At 48.5% G+C, this 19,529-nt stretch overlaps 1 protein-coding gene across 1 annotated transcript in view; it reads left to right on the top strand.

Annotated features, from left to right (window-relative positions):
* Window positions 1–19,529, top strand: part of TNFAIP8L3 (TNF alpha induced protein 8 like 3) — a 49,471-nt gene that overhangs the window by 8,060 nt on the left and 21,882 nt on the right. Inside the window, exon 3 of the mRNA XM_058540544.1 lies at window positions 6,127–6,606. Coding sequence (XP_058396527.1) covers window positions 6,127–6,606 — 480 coding nt within the window. The remainder of the gene's footprint in view (window positions 1–6,126; window positions 6,607–19,529) is intronic.

Here is a 19,529-nt window from a genome sequence, read left to right as displayed (position 1 = left end):
CCTCGCACTGGCTGGATCCAGCTAGAAACCAGCTGGCACAGGAGCCTGGAAAATGCAGCCTGCAGGGGTCAGCCTGTCTTCCATACAGAGCAGGGAAAGGGCAAGGAATGGATCTGAGGACAAGCAGGACAGGGCTGGCAAAAGATCCACATTCTATTTTCTCACAACGTCTACCTATTAATCCTGCATCAGCCTAGAGTCTAGGTCTTCACACATTTGAGGCCATCCATCCTATCAGGCCTTTTCTTTCTTCCCCAGCCTGAGACTCAAACTTTCTCATACAGAATGTTTTCCAAACCTCTTTCATTGTCCTGGTTCCCGTCCTCTGGGAGCAACCTGGTATGTCTCCTTAAAATGTGGCACCAGATGTTCATAAGACCCCATGTGAACATAACACCAGCTCGAATACAGGAGGACTATTCTGCCCTTCTTGTAGCAATGCAGCTGTTATCCCACTGTTGACTCATGCTGACTTTATGGACAACCAAGACCCACATATCTTTTCCATGTGATTCCAAGTCATCCCTGACGTGCCCTAGCAGGATAATCTACACATTTGATAAGCACAACCAAATCCATCCTCTAAATAATTGATTTTTTAAAAAAAGTAAAGTAGGGGCTGGCCCGGTGGCGCAAGCGGTTAAGTGCGCACTCTCTGCTGTGGTGGCCCGGGGTTCACCGGTTTGGATCCCAGGTGCGCACTGACGCACCGCTTGTCAAGTCATGCCGTGGCGGCATCCCATATAAAGTAGACAAAGATGGGCATGGATGTTAGCCCAGGGCCAGTCTTCCTCAGCAAAAAGAGGAGGATTGGCAGATGTTAGCTCCGGGCTGATCTTCCTCACAAAAAATTTTAAAAAAATAAAAATAAAAGGTAGAGTAGACCAGAGCCAAGGACAGAGCTCTGTGTCACTCCACTGGAAACCTCCATCCAAGTTAACTCAGAACCATGAATCACTGCTCACTGGGTAGGGTTGTTCAACCAGCTCCAGATCCACCTAACAGCAAGGGGATTATGCAAGACATCATCAGATCCCTTACTTAAATCACAGCCTATGGTACCTGTAGCAGTCAGTTCCCTTCACTTTGCACCTGAAGCACAGAGGGTTTTCAACTCCTACTTGCTACATTGAAGTTGAATGAAATTATCTTGATTTATACACCTAATGACCCCGTTTAAAGAAAGTTAACATTGTCATTCTAACGGGACATGATAATAAACCCATATTGGCTGCTGGTGATCACTGTTTTCTTCTTAAATGTTTACAAATCTGTTTGTTCCAGATTTTTGCTAGAGAAGTGACAAAAATGCCACCAATCTGTTATTCCTGGAATCCACTCCTTGCTTCCTTTTGAAATCTGGGGCAATACTGCCCCTATCCAGTCTTTGGGTACTCTCCAACCTTCCTGAAACCTGTAAGAACTCTAGTTGCTGCTTCAGCCTTGTGGATCTTGACTCCGGCTTCTCCCCTGTGGGAAGAGTATTGATCCTTTCCATGCCACAGAGCTGTGTAAGAATCCAGGAAGTTGGGAAGGCACTGGGCACAGCTAAAACAGTCACTTAGGGTGGGAGCCTTGTGGATCCTTGTAAGAACAGCTCCAATACAGCACAGTAATATCCTGCAGCCCCCAAAGTGACGGCCACAAGAGGGACCAGACACCATATGCAATCACAGGCTGAACCTATGATCCTGGTCCTGCTGTTTAAAAGGCTTACAACAGCCCCACAGGAAGCTGGGCCAGAGCACAACAGAGATTGGACCCGTAGAGTTTTCTTCTCTCTCCCTCTTTCTCTTCCTCCTCCCTCTTTCTCATTTCCCTCTGCCCCTGAATCAGTGCTTTAGAGTCACTCTAACTGCATTAGCTGCTCAGGAAGCTGTCCCATAGGCAGTTCATGAGGGCAGAAGCTAAGAACCTGGGAGAACAGCCTGATGCCCAAGTTGCCAGCCTCATCCACCCCCTGCCTCCCACAAGGTGTCTGGACTTGGATGGGGCTGTGCAGAGGACACACCGCCCACAAGAAAATGGGAAGAAAATTTTCCACTCCTCTCCTCAACCCGTAGGAACCCCCTCTGGACTCAATCATCCTTGATAAATGCAAGAATGAACTGAAATAACCCACCCTCTGCCAAGAGGGGGTCATGCCCACAAAAATTCTTGATAACCTTAAAGTCTCGGGATACATACAGCAATTATTGTGTTAGCTACAATTTTCCATCTTGTTTCTCTCTCCCAAGAACAAATGAAGCTGCTGAAGGTTCACAGACATTGATTAAAGGTATGTGCAAAGATTTAGACACGAGGATGTTCACTGATGCTGTCTATTATAGCAGAAATTGGAAACAACCTATACGGCCAACAGCAGAGGGTTGTTTAAATACATTATGGTATATCCATACAATAGAATACTGTGCAGGTATTAAGAACCATATTGTCAGAGAGCAGATGGAATGACATTCACAACATATTGTTAAAAGGAAAAAGCAAGTTACAAAAGCAGAATGCTATACAACAAAGAGGGAAATTTTTCAAAAGATATGTTAACAGTTATCGCCACTGGTGGAATTATGAATGGATTTTTAAATTTTCTTCTTTCTTTGCTCATATGTGTTTTCCAATTTTTCTACAGTGATGTGCACTGCTTTTGAAATAAGGCGGGGGGGGGGAACAATAAAACTTATTTTTGCTAGCCAGGAAGAAATAGGAAAAGCCCTCTCTTTCAAGGCTGTCTTCTGGCACCTTTTTTGCCAGATGGATATGAAGCCGGCTCAGACCCCGCTGTCCAACTTGCCCAGAGCCCCTCTGGGCAGAAGCTCCCTTGCATCCCAGCATTGCCTTGAGACAGGTTACTAAAAATGGGACTGTCCCAGCCAACCTCTCACCCCGAGTACCAAGGGCCACTTCAGCCCAGAGAAACGGCAGCTCCAGAGCCCTGTGGGGTTTTGAAGCCCTAGCTTGTCAGAGGAACCGCCCTGGCTCGGCCCGGCTGCCTGCCGAAGGTTTGCAGACAGCTGCCTTTCCACCCCACAGGAGGAGACAGGCAGATGAGTCACAGCACTGGCTCAGGTTAAAGCAGTATTATTGTGTTAGCAGAAATGGATCTATTTTATTATCTGTTTCTTGACACCTTACAAACAGATATGTTTTTCCCACCAGACAGGCAAGTTCCTTAAAAAGCCAACGATTTCGTTAGCTGAAGCTAAGAAATGACCAATAAGAGTTAGCAACTCGCGGGTCTGAAGAGCAGCCAGGCTGAAAAGATGTAGTGGAAACATTGAGGAAAGTGGTTTATAACCCTCAGACTCTAGATTCAAGTCTGTGAAGTGATGCCATACTTCTAAAAATATGCAGAGGAACTACGGAAATCCTTTCCTCTTTTCTAAGAGCTTTTTCTCTCTTTCTTTTTTTAAGAAATATGCTAGGATGGGTTTGCAAAGGAGATTCACCACCTCAGATTTCACTGTTTTCACGGAGGTCGTGGGATACTATTTTAAGGACTTCCTTCTCTTATACAGATTTTTCCACACTGGGAGGACAGATAAGGTATGTTTCACTAATGTTCCTCATTAAACAGACATGCATGCCAGCAGTCATTTCCCCTTGTCTTGCTATCCCATGACAACAGACTGCATCTCATAGGAAATTGGAACGGAGACCTTATTTAGTTTGGATCTCTCTTCTCCATTGTTTAATTTCACATTCAATTTTTCTTTCTACGTCTGCCTCCTTTTGCAGAAATACGCTATGACTGAATATAGGAACAGAGAAATGCATAAGTGTTGTTTATCTGAAAACTCACCTCATAGATTTTTCAGGAGCACTTTGACCGGCCTCACTCCCCTAACCCCCCCAACTCCTCCCCCTCGCAGCATTTTATCTCTTGCAGAAATGTACTCATTACTCAGTGAAGATCGAATGACTGATGGGCTTGTATGTGTCTTAAACGTGCGCTCCCAGTACTGTGTTCACTGTTGATCAAGTTCCAGTAGATCCTTTATGGCTGTGATGCATAGATGCCTCAGTGGCATTTCTGTCTTCCCCGCTCTTCAACCCATATCACCTGCCCATTGAAACAAACAAACAAAAACAAAAAAACTTCCACCAAGTGCCAGGAAAGGAGAGCTAAGGGAGCAGAGAAAGTTTTACATTTCCTGTTGTTGAATCTCGGCTTGGCCTTGAGAGGAAGCTGGATGCCTTTTCAATCCAATATGCTCTGTTCTCTGACGCTATCATCGTTGTTTATCCTTAAGACTGCCAAGCTATCATGGCAAACTTATAAAATGATCCCAGCTATTCTTTGAGTATCAACTTTTATCCAAATGTTGCTGTTAACTTTTTTCTTCTTGTTTAAAAATGTGATTTTAAAATATTTTGTTTTTCTAAATGGGATCCATTAGATCTAAGAACTCATGTTCTTTCCATTTATTAAACAGTAACTGTGTGCCAAGCATTGGGTAATAGCTTCCACACTCATTATTTCGTTTACTCCCTTACAACCACCCTATGAAGGAGATGCCAACACATGAGGAAACTGAAGGAGGTTAAGCCATTTGCCCAAGATCAAACATCTAGTATGGGGCTCTTTTGACTGTTCCATGGAAATCCATCCAACTTCTGTCAACTATAGTCCCTGAGTTTGGCCATCCAGAAAACGTTTTCTGAGAACACAAAGTGGAGCTGTATTTGCACTCTGTAAAGCCCACCCATTCACTGAAGGAGGCAGGACCCAGGTAGCCCAGAGGCCAAACTCACTTGTGACACCATACCTTACCGGTTATGAGCAGGTCTGGACCTCAAACAGCCCTGATTTCAAGTCCCAGTTCAGGCACTTGCTGGGCCTGGGACCACAGGAAAGTTATCTACTCTGAGACCCAGTTTCCACACCGATAAAATGGGGACAACAGTACATATAGGTTGAATTCTATGAAATTGCCAACTTCCAACCTTTTTTTTTTTTTTTTTTTTTTGTGAGGAGATCAGCCCTGAGCTAACATCCGCCAATCCTCCTCTTTTTTTGCTGAGGAAGACGGCCCTGGGCTAACATCGGTGCCTATCTTCCTCCACTTTATATGGGACGCCGCCACGGCATGGCTTACCAAGCAGTACTTCGGTGCGCGCCCGGGATCCGAACCAGCGAACCCCGGGCCGCCGCAGCGGAGCGCGCGCACCCAACCGCTTGCGCCACCGGGCCGGCCCCCCAACCATTTTTAACCTCCAAAAAAGCATTTTCAAATTGTTCGACCTAAATTCTTCATTGGGTCATCGTACAGATTAAACGAGTGCACATAGGAAACAATAAATGGCACTTTTTAGTAGACTTTCTCTTCCTGTTTTCATTTTGCTCAGGTCAATAAAGTTAGTCTGCATTCTCTGTGTGCACTTTATATGCAGCAAAGCCGGCCTGAGGTTAAGTGTTGGAGCTGATAATTCAGGGAAACAATAAGACTGTGTAGATAATCAAGAATTAACAACAAAGGATCTCCTGCGGTCTGACTGCTCCTGCCCCCTAGTTTAGTCTCTTACTTACTAAATAAATTTACAAATTCTTTTTTTAGGAAGTGGAAGGTAGGGGGATATTGAGGAAGTTTAGCGCTCTACGTTACAGACAAAGAAAAGGTTTTAAAATCAATTCTTGCCTCTCCAGTGGGGGCCTCACGTGGCCGGGCTCCTCGACTGGCAGGGCGGGTCCTGCCCTCGATGCGAGCTAGGGCTCCGAGCCCTCGGAACCGGCTCCACCGCGCTTGCCCAACCCGCCCCGCCCGCGCCAGGAGAAGAACTGCCAGAGTTAGCATTATCTGCCGGGTGGTGTTTACTTCCTCGCTAGGTGCCAGGCCCTGCTCTTGGCCCCTCACAGGCGTTACCTGACTCCCCCACAACATTCCACACAAAAGGGGACTCTCATTTTCTCCATTTTCCAAGTGAGGAAACACAGAGGGTCTGTCACTCGCCCAAGGTCTCGGACTGGTGGAGTCGGACTCGAACTCCGGCAGCCCCAGGACTCCCACTGGGAGCCTCTCCTTTTCCTACTTCGGTAGAGGCGCTTTTTCGCCTAAGAATCCTCCAGACTTGGCCACACGCAAGGGAAGGGGCCTCGCCGACGCCCACGACCTCGCTGAGCTCCGCAAGTTCAAGGCTGCGGGCGGCCGGCGCGGGGCGCGGGTAGGAGGAGCGGCGCCGCCCCCGGGGTATTTAACCTCAGTCTGGAGCCCGGGGGGCGCGGGGCGCGGGGCGCGGGACGCACCCGCTCCTCCCAGCTCGCGCCTCCCCTGCCTCCTCCCCGCTCTCTCCCGGCGCGCCCCACCCTCCGCCCCGCGCTCGCCTCGCGCGCAGGCACCGGCCGGCGGGCGCGGGGAGCGGGGCGCGGGCGGCGCTCGCCTCTGCGGAGCCGCCCCCTGGCCGCGGCCGCCGCGCACTGCCCAGCCCGCGCCGCCCGGGCTGCTGCCGCCCGGCTGTCGGCACCGAGTGCGCCGCGGCAGCTCCAGCCCGGACGCCGACCCGAGCGCCCCGCAGACGGGCGGTGGGCAGCTGCGGACGCCCGGCCAGCAGCCCGCAGCATGGATTCGGATTCCGGCGAGCAGAGCGAGGGCGAGCCCGGGACCGCCTCAGGTACCGAGGGGCTGCGGACGCCCGGCTGGGAGGGCTGGGCCGGGAGGAGGGGAGGCCGGGGCAGGAAATCGCGAGTATTTCTCGGAGCTGCCAGGCGGGAGGCCGATCCCCAGCAGCCCGATCCCTTCCAGGCCGGGACTGGGGACTGCTCCGCGCCGCGAGTTTGCTTCGCGGCTTTCTCCTCCGTTGCACTTGGGCGCGCGGGAGGGAGAGGAGGTGCGTCTGCGGCTGGCTCTCAGCGCTGCCGGGCTCCTGCTGCGGGCTCAGGTCGCCCGGGCCGGGTGGGGGCGGGGAAGGGTTCGGGAGATCCGCGTCCTGTAGTCTGCTGCAGCGAGGGTTGCAACACGTCTGCCTTTTGAAATAACTTTCCGAGCGCCAGCCTCGTCCTCGAACCCGGGGCGCCCGGGATGCTGCGGAACAGGTGACCCTGTTCACGAGGGCGTGACAGGGGACTCAGGGAAGGAAAGACCCGCAGGTGGACGACCAGGGGTCAAACCACAGGTCGTGGCTGCGCGTCCCAAGGCTGCTACACGAGCCGGTGCAGGAGCCTTCGCGCATCGCTGCCCGGCCCCGCGGAGGAGGGCCCGGCGGAGGGTCCCGGAACGCAGGCGCGGGGGCGCGCGGGAGACGGGCTTCGCCTTTAAGAGGCGCCGCCGGCTTCTCACAATCGATAGTTATCAAAGCAATGGGTGGATGCTTCCTTAGGAAAAAATGAATGTCCTCCCCCGCCTCTCCCTGATACTGAGCAACAGGAGGAAGCCACCCACAGCCTTGGGTCGACTTACCGCCGGGCTCTGCCCACCTCCACCGGCCCGCTCCGCCCGCCGCCCGCGGGTCCACGCACCGGAGAGCCGCTCGCCCTCCTGCCGGGTGCCCGCGGCTCCCCGCGCCCGCGCGGCCCTGAAGGCTAGCCCTGGCCGGCAGACCTGTGACCTGAGAACTGGGACCCTCCTGGTACGACTCGAGGTCCCAGACTAGTCCCCATTCTTCCCAATGTCAGACCAGAGTCCTGAGGGTGGGGACCAAGTGACAGGAGGCACCATCAGCCCAGGCGTGGGTGTAGGAAAGGCAGGCTCAGGAACCAGGCAGGACAGCGCCAGGCGCTGTGCCAAGGGCCTACATATTTTATTCCCCTTCATCCTCACAGCTCCTAGGCAGGTGGTTATCTCCATTTCACAGAGGTTCAGAGAGGCTAAGTGGCTTGCCGACGTCTCACAGTCAGGGAGTCGCCGAGGGCGGAGTGACTCCCTTTCCACTGCATCATACCCCTCAGCCTCTCACAGGGCGGCTGTGGTCAACACCTTTGGGTGGGTGGGAAGGGATGAGGCTGTCAGAAAGGAAAAGCGGCATGAGGATTCCTGTGCGTGTGCAAGGGCCCCCTGCTTTGTGTAGGTGTTTGTGGATATAATTAATAAACATGAGCCCTCTGCCTACCTGTATGTTTCTGAGACTATGAAGCACCAAGATTTTGTTTCACAGGTGGCTTGTGGATCTCCTCACGTCATTTAAAAAAGTTCAGTGGTGTTTTGTGTGTATCTGAGTATATCTCCAGAGCTCAAAAGGAGGAGGGACATTGACACTGACGCTGTTCTCTCTCAAAATCCCAGGATCTAACATGCTTTCCCTGTCCCCACTCTCAGATTTCTGCGGGCTGATGGAGAGGGGGAGGAGGCTTAGAGAAAGAGGGAGGAGGAGGAGAAGGGGGAGGGAGGAGGCTCTCCAGAACAGTTGGTGCTTGGGTGAAAGGGGAGGGAAGGAGTTCTTAAGGGCACTTGTGGTTTCTCCCGCCTCCCCTCCCCACCCCCACCTCCTGCCCAGTTGGGAGTATCCCCATAGGTTTTCAAGTCTGTTTGTGTCCGAAGGCCTCTGCACAGCTAATAGCAAAGGTTACCCCTGAGATGAGATGGGTCCCCTGAAGAACAGGGCAGCCAGCTCTCCTGAGCTGTCACCATTTGTTTGCACCTTACTGTCATTTCTTCATTCTTCATGTGCTTGAATCTCACAAGTTGAACATTTATTTGAATGTCACAAGCCATTCTGCTAAATGGCATTCAGTCTCACTCATTATTTTCAGTCTTCAAGTATTTTTTGTGACCAAGCTTCAAAACTAGATGCTAATTCATTGCCTTGCTGTGGCTGCGTCCTGTCCAATGGAAACCCTTGTTGCAGCTTCAGATACAGGTTAGATGACAGGTATGTTATCCATAGGGGTTGACCTTTGTCCCTATAAGGAATGTGGCATTCGTCTGTGTTCCTGTATCTGTGCAAGCTGGATGGGTTTGTAGCTGAGGACAGCAGAGTAAGTGGGGTCTCTTGGAGTATTCATGTGTGTGGCTGTGTGTACCTACCCCACAGGGGGTTGAGATGTAAGGGCTGCTTGCCCCCAATGCCCTTCCCTTCCTGAACTTGTAAAAAAGCCCTGCCGTACAACGGACCTGATGAAGGTCAAGAGCCTGGACTCTGGGATCAGAGAGACCTCAGTTTCAATCTCTACTTGATGGACCTATTACTTACCCTCTCCAAACCTCAGTTTCCCCCTCTGTAAAATGGGGATAACAATAGTACAAGGCTGGTGTGAGGACTAAATAAAATAACACATGAAAAGTGTTCCTGGTAATCATTCAGTAAAAGGTAGCTGCTATTTTGATTATCACCTGATTGGATTATTTGTTGTAAGAGTACTGCTAAATAATGTACCCCAGTGCTTTTAAGATGTAAATCACTAGGCATGTGTAAAACAATTAGTATTGTTGTCATTATTATCACATTAATATAATTGCCTAAGGAGATTTGCTTTGAATTTTCTCCTTCAGTCTCTCATTGTCTCTCTGGTATGTCTCTGTGCGTTTGCATGTGTGTTTGTTTGTTTGTTTATTTTAGGGAGGTTATTTTTAATTTATCTCTTCTCATCCTCATCATCTTTCAGCTCAAGGCATGAAGATGAGGACTTTCAAACCTACTGCTTTCACCGCCTTTTCCTCCAGCTCTAGGGAAAGTTGTAAAAAGCAGAGGAGCCCTTACCCAGTCCACCTGCTAACCTGGAGATTTGTCACTTTCATGCCACTTCCAGTGGAAGAAGAGGGGGTAACAACCCCCACCATGTGAACCTTTTCTCTTCAAGGTAGCAGGAGGCACAGGAGGTACTCACCCTTCTCCTTTCCATGTTTTTTTTTTTTGTGTGTGTGTGTGTGTAAGGAAGATCAGCTCTGAGCTAACATCCATGTCAATCCTCCTCTTTTTGCTGAGGAAGACCGGCTCTGAGCTAACATCTATTGCCAATCCTCCTCCTTGTTTTTTCTCCTCAAAGCCCCAGTAGATAGTTGTATGTCATAGTTGCACATCCTTCTAGTTGCTGTATGTGGGACGCGGCCTCAGCATGGCCGGAGAAGCGCTGCGTCGGTGCGCGCCCGGGATCCGAACTCGGGCTGCCAGTAGCAGAGCGCGCGCACTTAACCGCTAAGCCACGAGGCCGGCCCCCTCCTTTCCATTTTTGCCCATTTCAGCCACCTTCCTGGTCACAAATTGGCAGAGGAGTGAGGAAATCTCCCAGGACCACCAACTCTTTACTGTGCTCCTTTCAAGAGACTTTTCCAAAGGTCTCCGAGTGCCTGCTGTGCAGCTCTCTCATCAAGCAATACCTGCTCCCTGCATAGGAGGGTGAAGAGAGGGCAAGAGATTTGTCTCAGTCTGCATTTTCTGTTTTTCAGGATGCACAAGATGATGCTTCTGTGTCATTCTGCTGCCTGCAGCTCTCCTCTGCCTTTCTGTTGTTTTATGGTTCTTTCTATGATTAGGAAAGAGGCAGGGTTTATGGAACACTGGATTCTTTCCAGAGACCCAACTTGGCAGTCTCTCCTTTGGCAAACCTACCATCCCTCAGAAATCCTAGAGTTTGGTGTATTAACTCGGCAGCGATTGAGAGTCTTTCCCAAGAAGCAACAAGCGGGTAAACATTAGCGGTGTCAGCTTTTTCCCTTTCTGGCTTGTAAGACCGAGATAGTCTACCAGCTAGAGGCAGATAAGCTCCTCCTACCCACAGCTAGATGGTCTAGGGCAGTCAAGCTGCTGGGGCATCCTTGTGGCTGGGTAGGTACAGCAGAAAAGCATTTCCATGTGATGAAGTCGGGATGCGGTAGGGGAACTTCAAGACAATAAAAGAAGTGGGAAAACAGCAGGCCCATAACTTTGCCTTCCTGTCCTTCCCATCCCCTAGGTCCTAAGCTTGGTCTATGTAAACAAAGTAGCCAGGAGTGGGTAGGATTCAATAGGCGGCCAAGAGGAGAAAAGGCATTCTAGAAGTCAGACACCGCGTAAGCAAAGGCACAAATAAACAGAGAGGTGACTGGCGTGGAGGGCATACTAGGAAGTACTGGGAAATAAAACTAGATGAGCGTAGGGAAGGCCAATTATAAGAGGATCTTAACTTGGTCCAGATGCTGCCTAAGGAGCCCCCATTCAGCTGATTGTTGAGCAGAGATGTGACGACCGAGAGCTGGGTTGTCTGGCAGATGTGAAGCGCGGGCATTGCCTGGGCTTGGAGCCTCAGATACCAGAGTGTGGCCACAATATCAGAGCGGGTGGTAGCACCTAAGGCAGGCAGAAGAGGAAGGATGCGAATGCCGTTTCAGAGAAACAAACAACAGAAGTTGGTGACAGATTGTACGAAAGCAGTGAAAGGAGAGGGAGAGGGGAAGGGGACAGGCGTGTTGAGTTGGGGTGAGGGCAGGGAAATGCAGGAGACGGGCTCCTCCACCCACCAGTGCTTCCCAGCCCCTCTTCCCATCAGGCACTTAGCAGTATTTTGCTTAAAGGCACTTTTCCCCTGTAGACAGTAAATCATGCCAGGGCATTGGTTTCAGGGGATCATGAGGTTCTGGAGTTTATTGATTCTCATTGTTAGGTTCCTCATGGAGGCTGTTCAATAATCTCGTCTACTGACAGATTGATGATTGATGGACTGGCCAGCCGAGGGCAGGGACTGCCTGGGGATAATGTACCACTTGGCTATTAGTCATAGTCCTGTGTCTTGTTCCTGTTGGTGGACATTTTCCGGGGCCTCTGCGTCGTCCACACAGTGGGCTGTAGCTGCTTTGCGGGTCAGGACCTTGTCTCATGCTTTCATGTTCTCGAGATTTTATGGACATAATAAATGAATGAACATCTTGAGGAGCCTCCTGAGAACTCTGCACTAAAAGGCCAGACAGGCAGCCAGAAACCTGTCCTATAAAGTGGAACTGCCAAAGCTTTCCTTCAATGTTTTGTTTTGCTTCAGTGTTTTAAGGTTTCTTGTGCTGTCTGGGAGTCTGTGTTGGGAAATAGGGAGAATGTGGAAAGAGATAAGGACACAGTCCATCCTGTCCTCCAGGGCTTGAGATCAGATGGGGAGATAGGACGTATATACCGATGGCCACAGCCTAAGCCAGGGCATGAAGACTCCTGACCCTTGCCCTGGGATTACTCCCCAGCCACGTCTCTGCTTATGTGTTCCCTCTTGACACCAGCCTTTTTCCATTGTGTGCTTTATGGTTATTCCTATACATGTCTCATCTCTTGTACTGGACTGTTAGCTCCCTAAGGGCTAACCTGTATCACCTCCCACTAACACCACCCATGTGCCCAAAACACAGTGCTAGGTTGCTAGCTGGCTGGCTGGATGCGTGGATAGAAGGATGCATGGATGACATTGTAGGTTGGTACCCCAGGAAGCAGACTCTGAGATGGAGGTTAGCACGCAGCAGGTTTATCTGGGACTGTTCTTGGGGTCAATACCTGGGGAAGAGAAGGGGAGGAGAGGGATGCTGGACTGGGCAGAGCAAGAAGCTGAGCTGCAGTGCAGACCCAACGATAGCCTCGAGCTCTGGAGCTGGAATAGCCCTTCAGAACTGTCTGAGTTGGGGCGAGGGCCAGGCCTTTATATCCCCTGGTCATTATATATATATATACACATACATCCCGATTATTTTCTATATAGACCCTGATATATAATGATCAGCCGTTAGATGCAGGCCATCCCAAGGAATGGGGTATGACTTTGGGTGAAGCTGTTCCCTTCAGCAGAGGGCTGTGCAGGCAGCACTGCCAGCAGCTTGTGCAGTGATGGGTCCTTCATTCCTGACGGGGAACCTGGGCAGTGCATCGCAGCATCCACCACAGGTGGCCTCCAAAATTCTTCAGGGATGTTTCATTACAGATGGCAGCCCTGTCTACTGGCAGAGTTTAAGGGATGGTTGTTGAGCTGTAAACTTTATCTAGACCTCATCAGGGCAATTTAAATTGCCAGATGAAATTAGCCATTCTAGACTTCATAGCTCTCCACCCAACTGTTCAATCCATACAATCCAATAGGTATTGGTTGGCTGATCATCTGCTTTGTGTTCAGAGTGGTGCAGGGTGCTATGGTAGCATACGGAAATGGAACTCAGTGTGGCCCTGCCTTCAAGAGGCTTGCAGCCATGGTATGGAGAGAAAACACCCACCCCAAACTGAATCTGCCAGACTGGGTAGCGTCAGCAATAAAAAGTGTTAGATTTGGAACATGGGGTATCGTGGTTTAGAGTTCTGGTGGGAAGGCTTTATGGACGAGATGGGCCTTAAGGATAGCATTGAAGGAGTGAAGGATTTAGATGGGGAAGAAGAAATAGCAAGGGGAAACAGAAGACGGCAATGCAAGGAGCCTGTGAGGAGCCTTGCCTGGCCCAATGGGAGCCCCCTTAGAGGGCTAATGGGAGAAGAGGGCTGTCGTACGCAAAACGTAGAATTGGGTGTGGTGGTGGTTGTAGCCAACATGTGCGTTTCTGGAGATGGAATGAGAATGTGTATGAGTATGTAAATATAAAGCTCTCTTTCCTATGTTATTTTCTTTAAAAATAAAAATATGGCACCCGCTTTTTTATTTGTCAGCAAAACCACATTCTAGTCCGACTTTCCATTAGCACTTTTCTCTAACTGGTTCATTTTCCTCCCGTTTCCATTGGCTCCTGTTTGAATTTACATGTAAATCTTTATAAAGACACTATAAACATAATTTTGTTCTGTTTTTCAGTCACTTAGCTTCAAACCCTTTATGTAAAATGCCTGTGTAGGTGGGTGTTTGGGCTGTATTCTGTACAAGTATAGAAATAAAGGATAGAGAAGAAGAATTTAAAAATAAGTTTCCTGTAACAACCCAATTCAAGAAAACATGTGAGGAGAGTAAATACCCTTTTCCCCAACATGCATTAAGGCATGCCAAAAAAAATAGTATTTTTTTATACATCAGAAATGCTCTTTTTAGGCAACTTCATGGGACAAATCCTGAGGCTGCTTTAAAACAATCTTCACGTTCATATTGGGTTTCCTAAACATCATTGCCTGGGAATAAATTTGAGCCTGTTCATGGAAAATCTACTAGTGTGCAGACTATAAAAATGGAAGGCTTGACGGCACAGAAAGTGCTAGACACACCCTAATAGAAACCAGTATTTTGTAACGCAGTTCTCCAGGAAAAAAATGAGACGCTTTGGTGGTGTCCAAATATTGGTTTAAACTGTTGAAAAACCACAGGAGCATTCACTAGCTTCTCGGTTCTCTTCTTAAAAGTAAAATATGCTTTCTGTGAAAGTGTCCTCGCCCTGAAAGGAAGCATTTTGGTGATACGTAGCTTTATGGAGACTCCTAGTTGATACTTTTATGGTAGAGGCATCCAATTTCACGTGCGGGAGGAAATTCTATAAGGGCTTCGCTGGTGAGCACACGTCCCGCCTTCCAGATTTGGAGCCTGTGGGTTATGCTGGGAAGGTAAAGAGATATTTTGGCGTAGACTATGGGAGGGAGGTGATGGGGGCCATCTGCAGGGCAGGCCTCTGCCGCAGCTCTCTCCTACCATGTTTGAGTCTGGTTCCTTGGTTTCCTTGGGATAACATGGAGAAAGGCAGGGAGAGAAGACTGGGATTGGGGTTCCAGGGTGAGAGAAAGTAGGATTTAAGAAGTTGTGGCAAATATCAAACAAGATGAGAAACTATGGGGATGGTCTTTGCCAGCCAAAGTCCAGCCCCAAAGGGTTAGTACTGAATGTAAAATGATAGTGATGTTTTTGATTTTTACTTATTTATTTTATATTAATTAAGCACATACAATGTATTTGGGACAGGGTTGACTGTTTCTATGGTGTTTAGCCCTTATACTAGCCTGTGGGCTAGGTACTATAAATAGCCCCATTTTAGAGACCAGGAAACTGAGGCACAGAGAGCTTAGGTAACTTGCTCAGGGTTGTGCAGCTTATCAATGGATATGGATATGAAGCCAGTCTAACTCCAGAAACTCTGCTCTTGTACCAGGTAGACTATGTAGGTAGGTCAATGGATGCTGCCATTCGTCCTTTGCATCCCCCACCAGCTCCCATGGGACCCAGATCCCTGACCGTTAGGTTCCTCCGTTAGGCTCTTTCTGTTAGGTTAGAACATGACATCTCCTGAAGGCCCTGTTTTAAGCTGCAGACATTACCTGCATTCGCCCAAAAACACGTGGGCAGGGAGGCTGGCCTGGGTTCCAGAACAGGGGCTGATGAAGGTTGGGAGGGAAGATGGGGAGAGCTGCTGCCAGGGAGAGAAGGTCCTGGAAAGACCCTGCAGCCACGCACATCTGCAGGGTCCTGGGGACCTGGTGGCTGGGGAATGTGACAAACACTGAGAAGAGAGAAGGGCTGAAAAGAGTCCAGAGAGGTGCCGAAGACAAACATCTCTTCATCCGAGTGTACTTAAGCTGGGTGCTAGGACATTTTTTTCCACTCCAGCATTTAGAAGCATTTCAGATATAGAATTCTTAGGACATGGTGACCAGTTGGATTCGAGGGCGAGAGAAAACTCAAAAATGAGACTGTAGCACAGTGACGAGAACTTTACATTCAGAGCTAGACGATTCGGGTTTGGGTTTCTAGTGCTGTCTCTTGTTGCTTTTTAGTAACAATATTTTCTGACCAAAGGAATGCAAGCTCATGGTGGAATATGTGAAAACAGTACAAAGAGGAAAATTAGATTGAGCCCTAAGAAAAGACGTGCTTTTCCAAAGGAAAGAGTGCAGTCCAAAAGCAATCCTGAAAAGGTGTAAGAGAGCTTTACTGGGGGAGGGCAGCGGGGAGGGTTGCTATATAAGAGAACAAGAGCTCCCCTTCTGAAACGGGCCCCAGAACTGGAAGCCAGATCCTATGGCTGTCCTTCCCCCAAAACGTATGTAATTTAAGAAAAAGGATCAGAGTTATTCTGGGTGTTGGGATATCAAAAGGACCCCTGCTCTGTTTCCTTCCGACACCTTCCACTGTGTCCTTGCTGCCGCCTCCCCTCCCCTCCTTTTCATCTCCTGAGGTTTCTCCCTCTGGGACACATCTGCCCAGAGGTCAGCCCACCACAGGCCTAAACCAGGCCTGCTCCTCTTTTTCAGGAGAGCCCTACATGGAGCCCTCAGAAGGTTTTTACTTTTTTTTTTAATTCCTGAGAGGTATTTGGTAGGTTTTACAGATGCCTATGAGAATTGCAAAGGTTAATTTACTTTGAGTTTAATAGCTCCCAGCTTCAGGAATAAATTTATTGGCCTCTAGTTCTCCAATTATGTTTTATCTTTGTTTAGATCCATCTCTTGTTTTTGTAAGGAAACAGGGAAATGTGTTCATCTGTGTTAGCCTCTCTACCCTTAGGATTTAACTTCACCAATCAGTGATTCAGTCTCAGTCAAACAAGGCAGGCAGAACTAAGTGAATACAGAGACAACTTCTAGAGAGCCCAGAGCAGTATATAATGGGCAATATACCTTAATTTTCTTGACTTTTTTTCCCTTTGACTTCTCTGATGGTGTATAATCCTGGTTTCCCTGCACCCTTCCTCCAGTGCCCCTCCTGCACCCTCATTAATACCTTTTCCTACCTGTGTCTCCTGAGGCTGAGCCCTTGGCCTTGTTCTTCTCTGACAATACACTTGCACTTGGAAAAGACCATCCATTCTTACAGCACGAAGCTAAGGAAAACCAAAGCTGTGGTCTACCCAGTTCTCTCGCCTGAGGAAGAATCCTGCCTTTTAAAGGCCTCCAGGCCTCTCCTCCTCACTGTCCAGGAGATATCTCCACTCAACACCTCCACACTCAGGCCATTACCTTTCCCTTACCTTTTCCCGACTCCTCTGGTGGCCTCACCAGCCACCAAGTCATTCCAAGTTAAACAACAGTGAAGTCATAACAATGAAATACCCTAGCAAAACCAGGACACAGATACAGCAGGTATTAGCCTCAGTTTACAGATGAAGAAACAGATTCAGAGAGGTTAAATAACCCCAGATCACAAAGTAAGTGGCAGATTTCCACTATTTAAAACTGCTCAAGGTTGGGGAGAGGGGGTGTGGGGAACAAACCTAGATATCCAACCCAAACAAACAATTTAAATATGCAGTCAAATATTTATTGAATGATTAAATACATAATGATATTTCCACACAGTGTAATCTTATGCAACTTTTAAGAAAAATTAATTCGAAGAACATATAATGATATAGGGAAATGTTTGCATTATAATGTGTAAAGAAAGCTTAATAATCTATGATCTCAATTTTATACATTTATTTGTTTGTATATATGCACACACACACACCCCTAGACATACATCTACTTACACCCCTTTTTATATAGAGAAGGGGGAGAAATCCCCTCACATTCACAGACAAACACTTGTAAGAAATTTTTTTGTGATGCTGGAACAAAATTAACCACTCTACGTGATGAGTTTATAGGTGATTTTAATTTCCTTCTTCGTACTTTCCTTCCAGATTTTTCCTCAGTGAGTATATATAGCTCTCAGCAGGAAATGTTATTTTAAAAACAACAACCAAGTGAGATCCAGTGGGCTGTTCCACTGCTCATCCTTCTGACTTTCTTGCAGTTTTCTCCCAGGTCCCTCTGTCCTCTTCCTTGACTCCTTCCCTCAGTTCCCTGTGATCCTGGGCCCCCTCAGACCGGTCCTCTCTCGTGACTCCTCCTGGCCCCCTGGTGGGGGCGTAATCCAGGCTTCTCTCCTCAGCCCTCTTCCTGCTCACCCACTGGCGGGCGTCCACTCTCCGCTCTCTCTGGAGCCTCCACCGCATCACACCCTCCCCTCGGAGCCCGCCTGGCCTGGCCCTTGTGGGCCCTCATACCTTGGAGAGAAAGTGTAGACAGTCAGGTGGGTAAGGAGCTTGTAGATTTGAGGCCGACAGACCGGCCAAGGGCACCAGAGCCTCGCAGGCCAGACGGACCTGCTGGGTGAGCTTGCTGACTCAGCCAGCTCGGCTGTCTCGGACGCGGCCTTGCAGTGGCTCGCTGACCAGAGAGTGTGCAGCTGGCAGCCCTGACCCTCACTCCCTCCGTGACCTGTCTCTGTCCCTGACCCCATCCCGAATATGAGTGACCTTCACTTTCTGCTTTTTCACTTACATATCGATTTTGTGTCTTTATTATTTTTACAACTAGAAAAAAAATAAGGGCATTTAAAATTCTGTTATAATAGGATTATTAGCTTTTAGGAATTATTCGTCTGCCACCATCACCGTTGGTCTGCCATTCTAAAAAAATTCATTATTGAGGAGTTAAATGATATTAAATATAATGTGTATCCATTTCTGAAGGAATTAGACAGAAATTTAATTGAGGATTTCTTGTGCATCTTGGAGCTGAAAGTAAGAGATCATATCATGGCTCCAGTATTCACTGACTCCCTGTCTCCACCCCACTCTATTCCAGTCCACCAAACAGGGGTAGCCCAGGCAGGGAGCTTGTAGGAAACAGAAGTGCTCACCCTTTAGATTCACACTTAGAGTTTTTAACCCAGCTTTAAATTAGCCCCAATCACCTTTAATGATTGGTATTCCCCAGAAGCCAGGATTTTGACTATTCTTACTTTGTTGGTTTATATTATGAAAAGTGATTACTTTTACCCCTTTTCAGTTATAAAATTTTATATTGACTATGCATTTTCACCCTTCTAGAAAATTCCTCCTTCCATTAAAAAAAATTACTTTCCTTAGTTTTTGAGTGGAAAGCACTATCATTTCCCTTATTGATAATAGCAGTCATATCTCCTTATTAATTGCAGGTAAGTGAATATGACCTCTGTGATTTTTAGAGAAGACATCAGAGAACATGAGAGGCACAATGGTGGAAATAGGAGTGAATTCTTAGAGAAAGCAGGCATTGATGCTAAGAATGGTGGATGGCATATCCTAAGACCAGCCAGTGTAGTAAGCACCCAGGAGTTATCTTCAGACAGCTGTCACCAAACACCCCCACCTCAGCTTTCTCTTCACCCCAGAAGAGAGGTCAGTAATGGCTAAGGCTTACGGTTGGGGTGAAGAAGTCTGGTTCTAACCATCCTTGGTTTTTTGTTTATTTGTTACATTTAAAAAAAAATACATCTCCACATAAAAATAACTCTACCAAATTATCATAACCCAGTGAGAGTGGCTGAGATCTGAGCAAAGTCTGAAGCGGGGTGAAAGTTGATGGTAGCTAGGGGCTGTGACTGTGCTACAGGCAGGATGGAGGCCGGACAACGACTAAGAGCAGCTGGTCCGGTCGTCAGGACATCGCGTTTTGTGGCAGCGAAGCCAGAGGGGCAGGGGGCCATAGGACAGGCCCATTCTCTTGAGAGTCACGTGGCGTGCAGTGGGTCTGTCAGTCATGGCTGCCCTAGCCTTCTTGGGCCTCTCCACCTGGAGGGTAGCCCCCCCTAACCTTAAAAAGTCCAAAACTTTGAGAAAAGCTGGCTCCCCAGCAGGGGCCTACTGACCTCTCACCTCCACCCCAGAAATAAGTCCTCTTCTTCACTTCTCCCTTCCACCCTGTCTCCCTCGCCCCAGATCTCTGCCTTGTCCTTGATGCTTCCCTTCCCTGCAGCCTCTCCCACCCGGATGCTCCTCTCCACTTTCTCTGCC

The sequence above is a fragment of the Diceros bicornis genome, chromosome 5 (genome assembly GCF_020826845.1).
Source record: "Diceros bicornis minor isolate mBicDic1 chromosome 5, mDicBic1.mat.cur, whole genome shotgun sequence".
In the NCBI taxonomy this organism is placed as follows: Eukaryota; Metazoa; Chordata; class Mammalia; order Perissodactyla; family Rhinocerotidae; genus Diceros; species Diceros bicornis.
The sequence above is the reverse complement of the archived record's forward strand: the minus strand, read 5'-3'. Positions and strand labels throughout refer to the sequence as shown.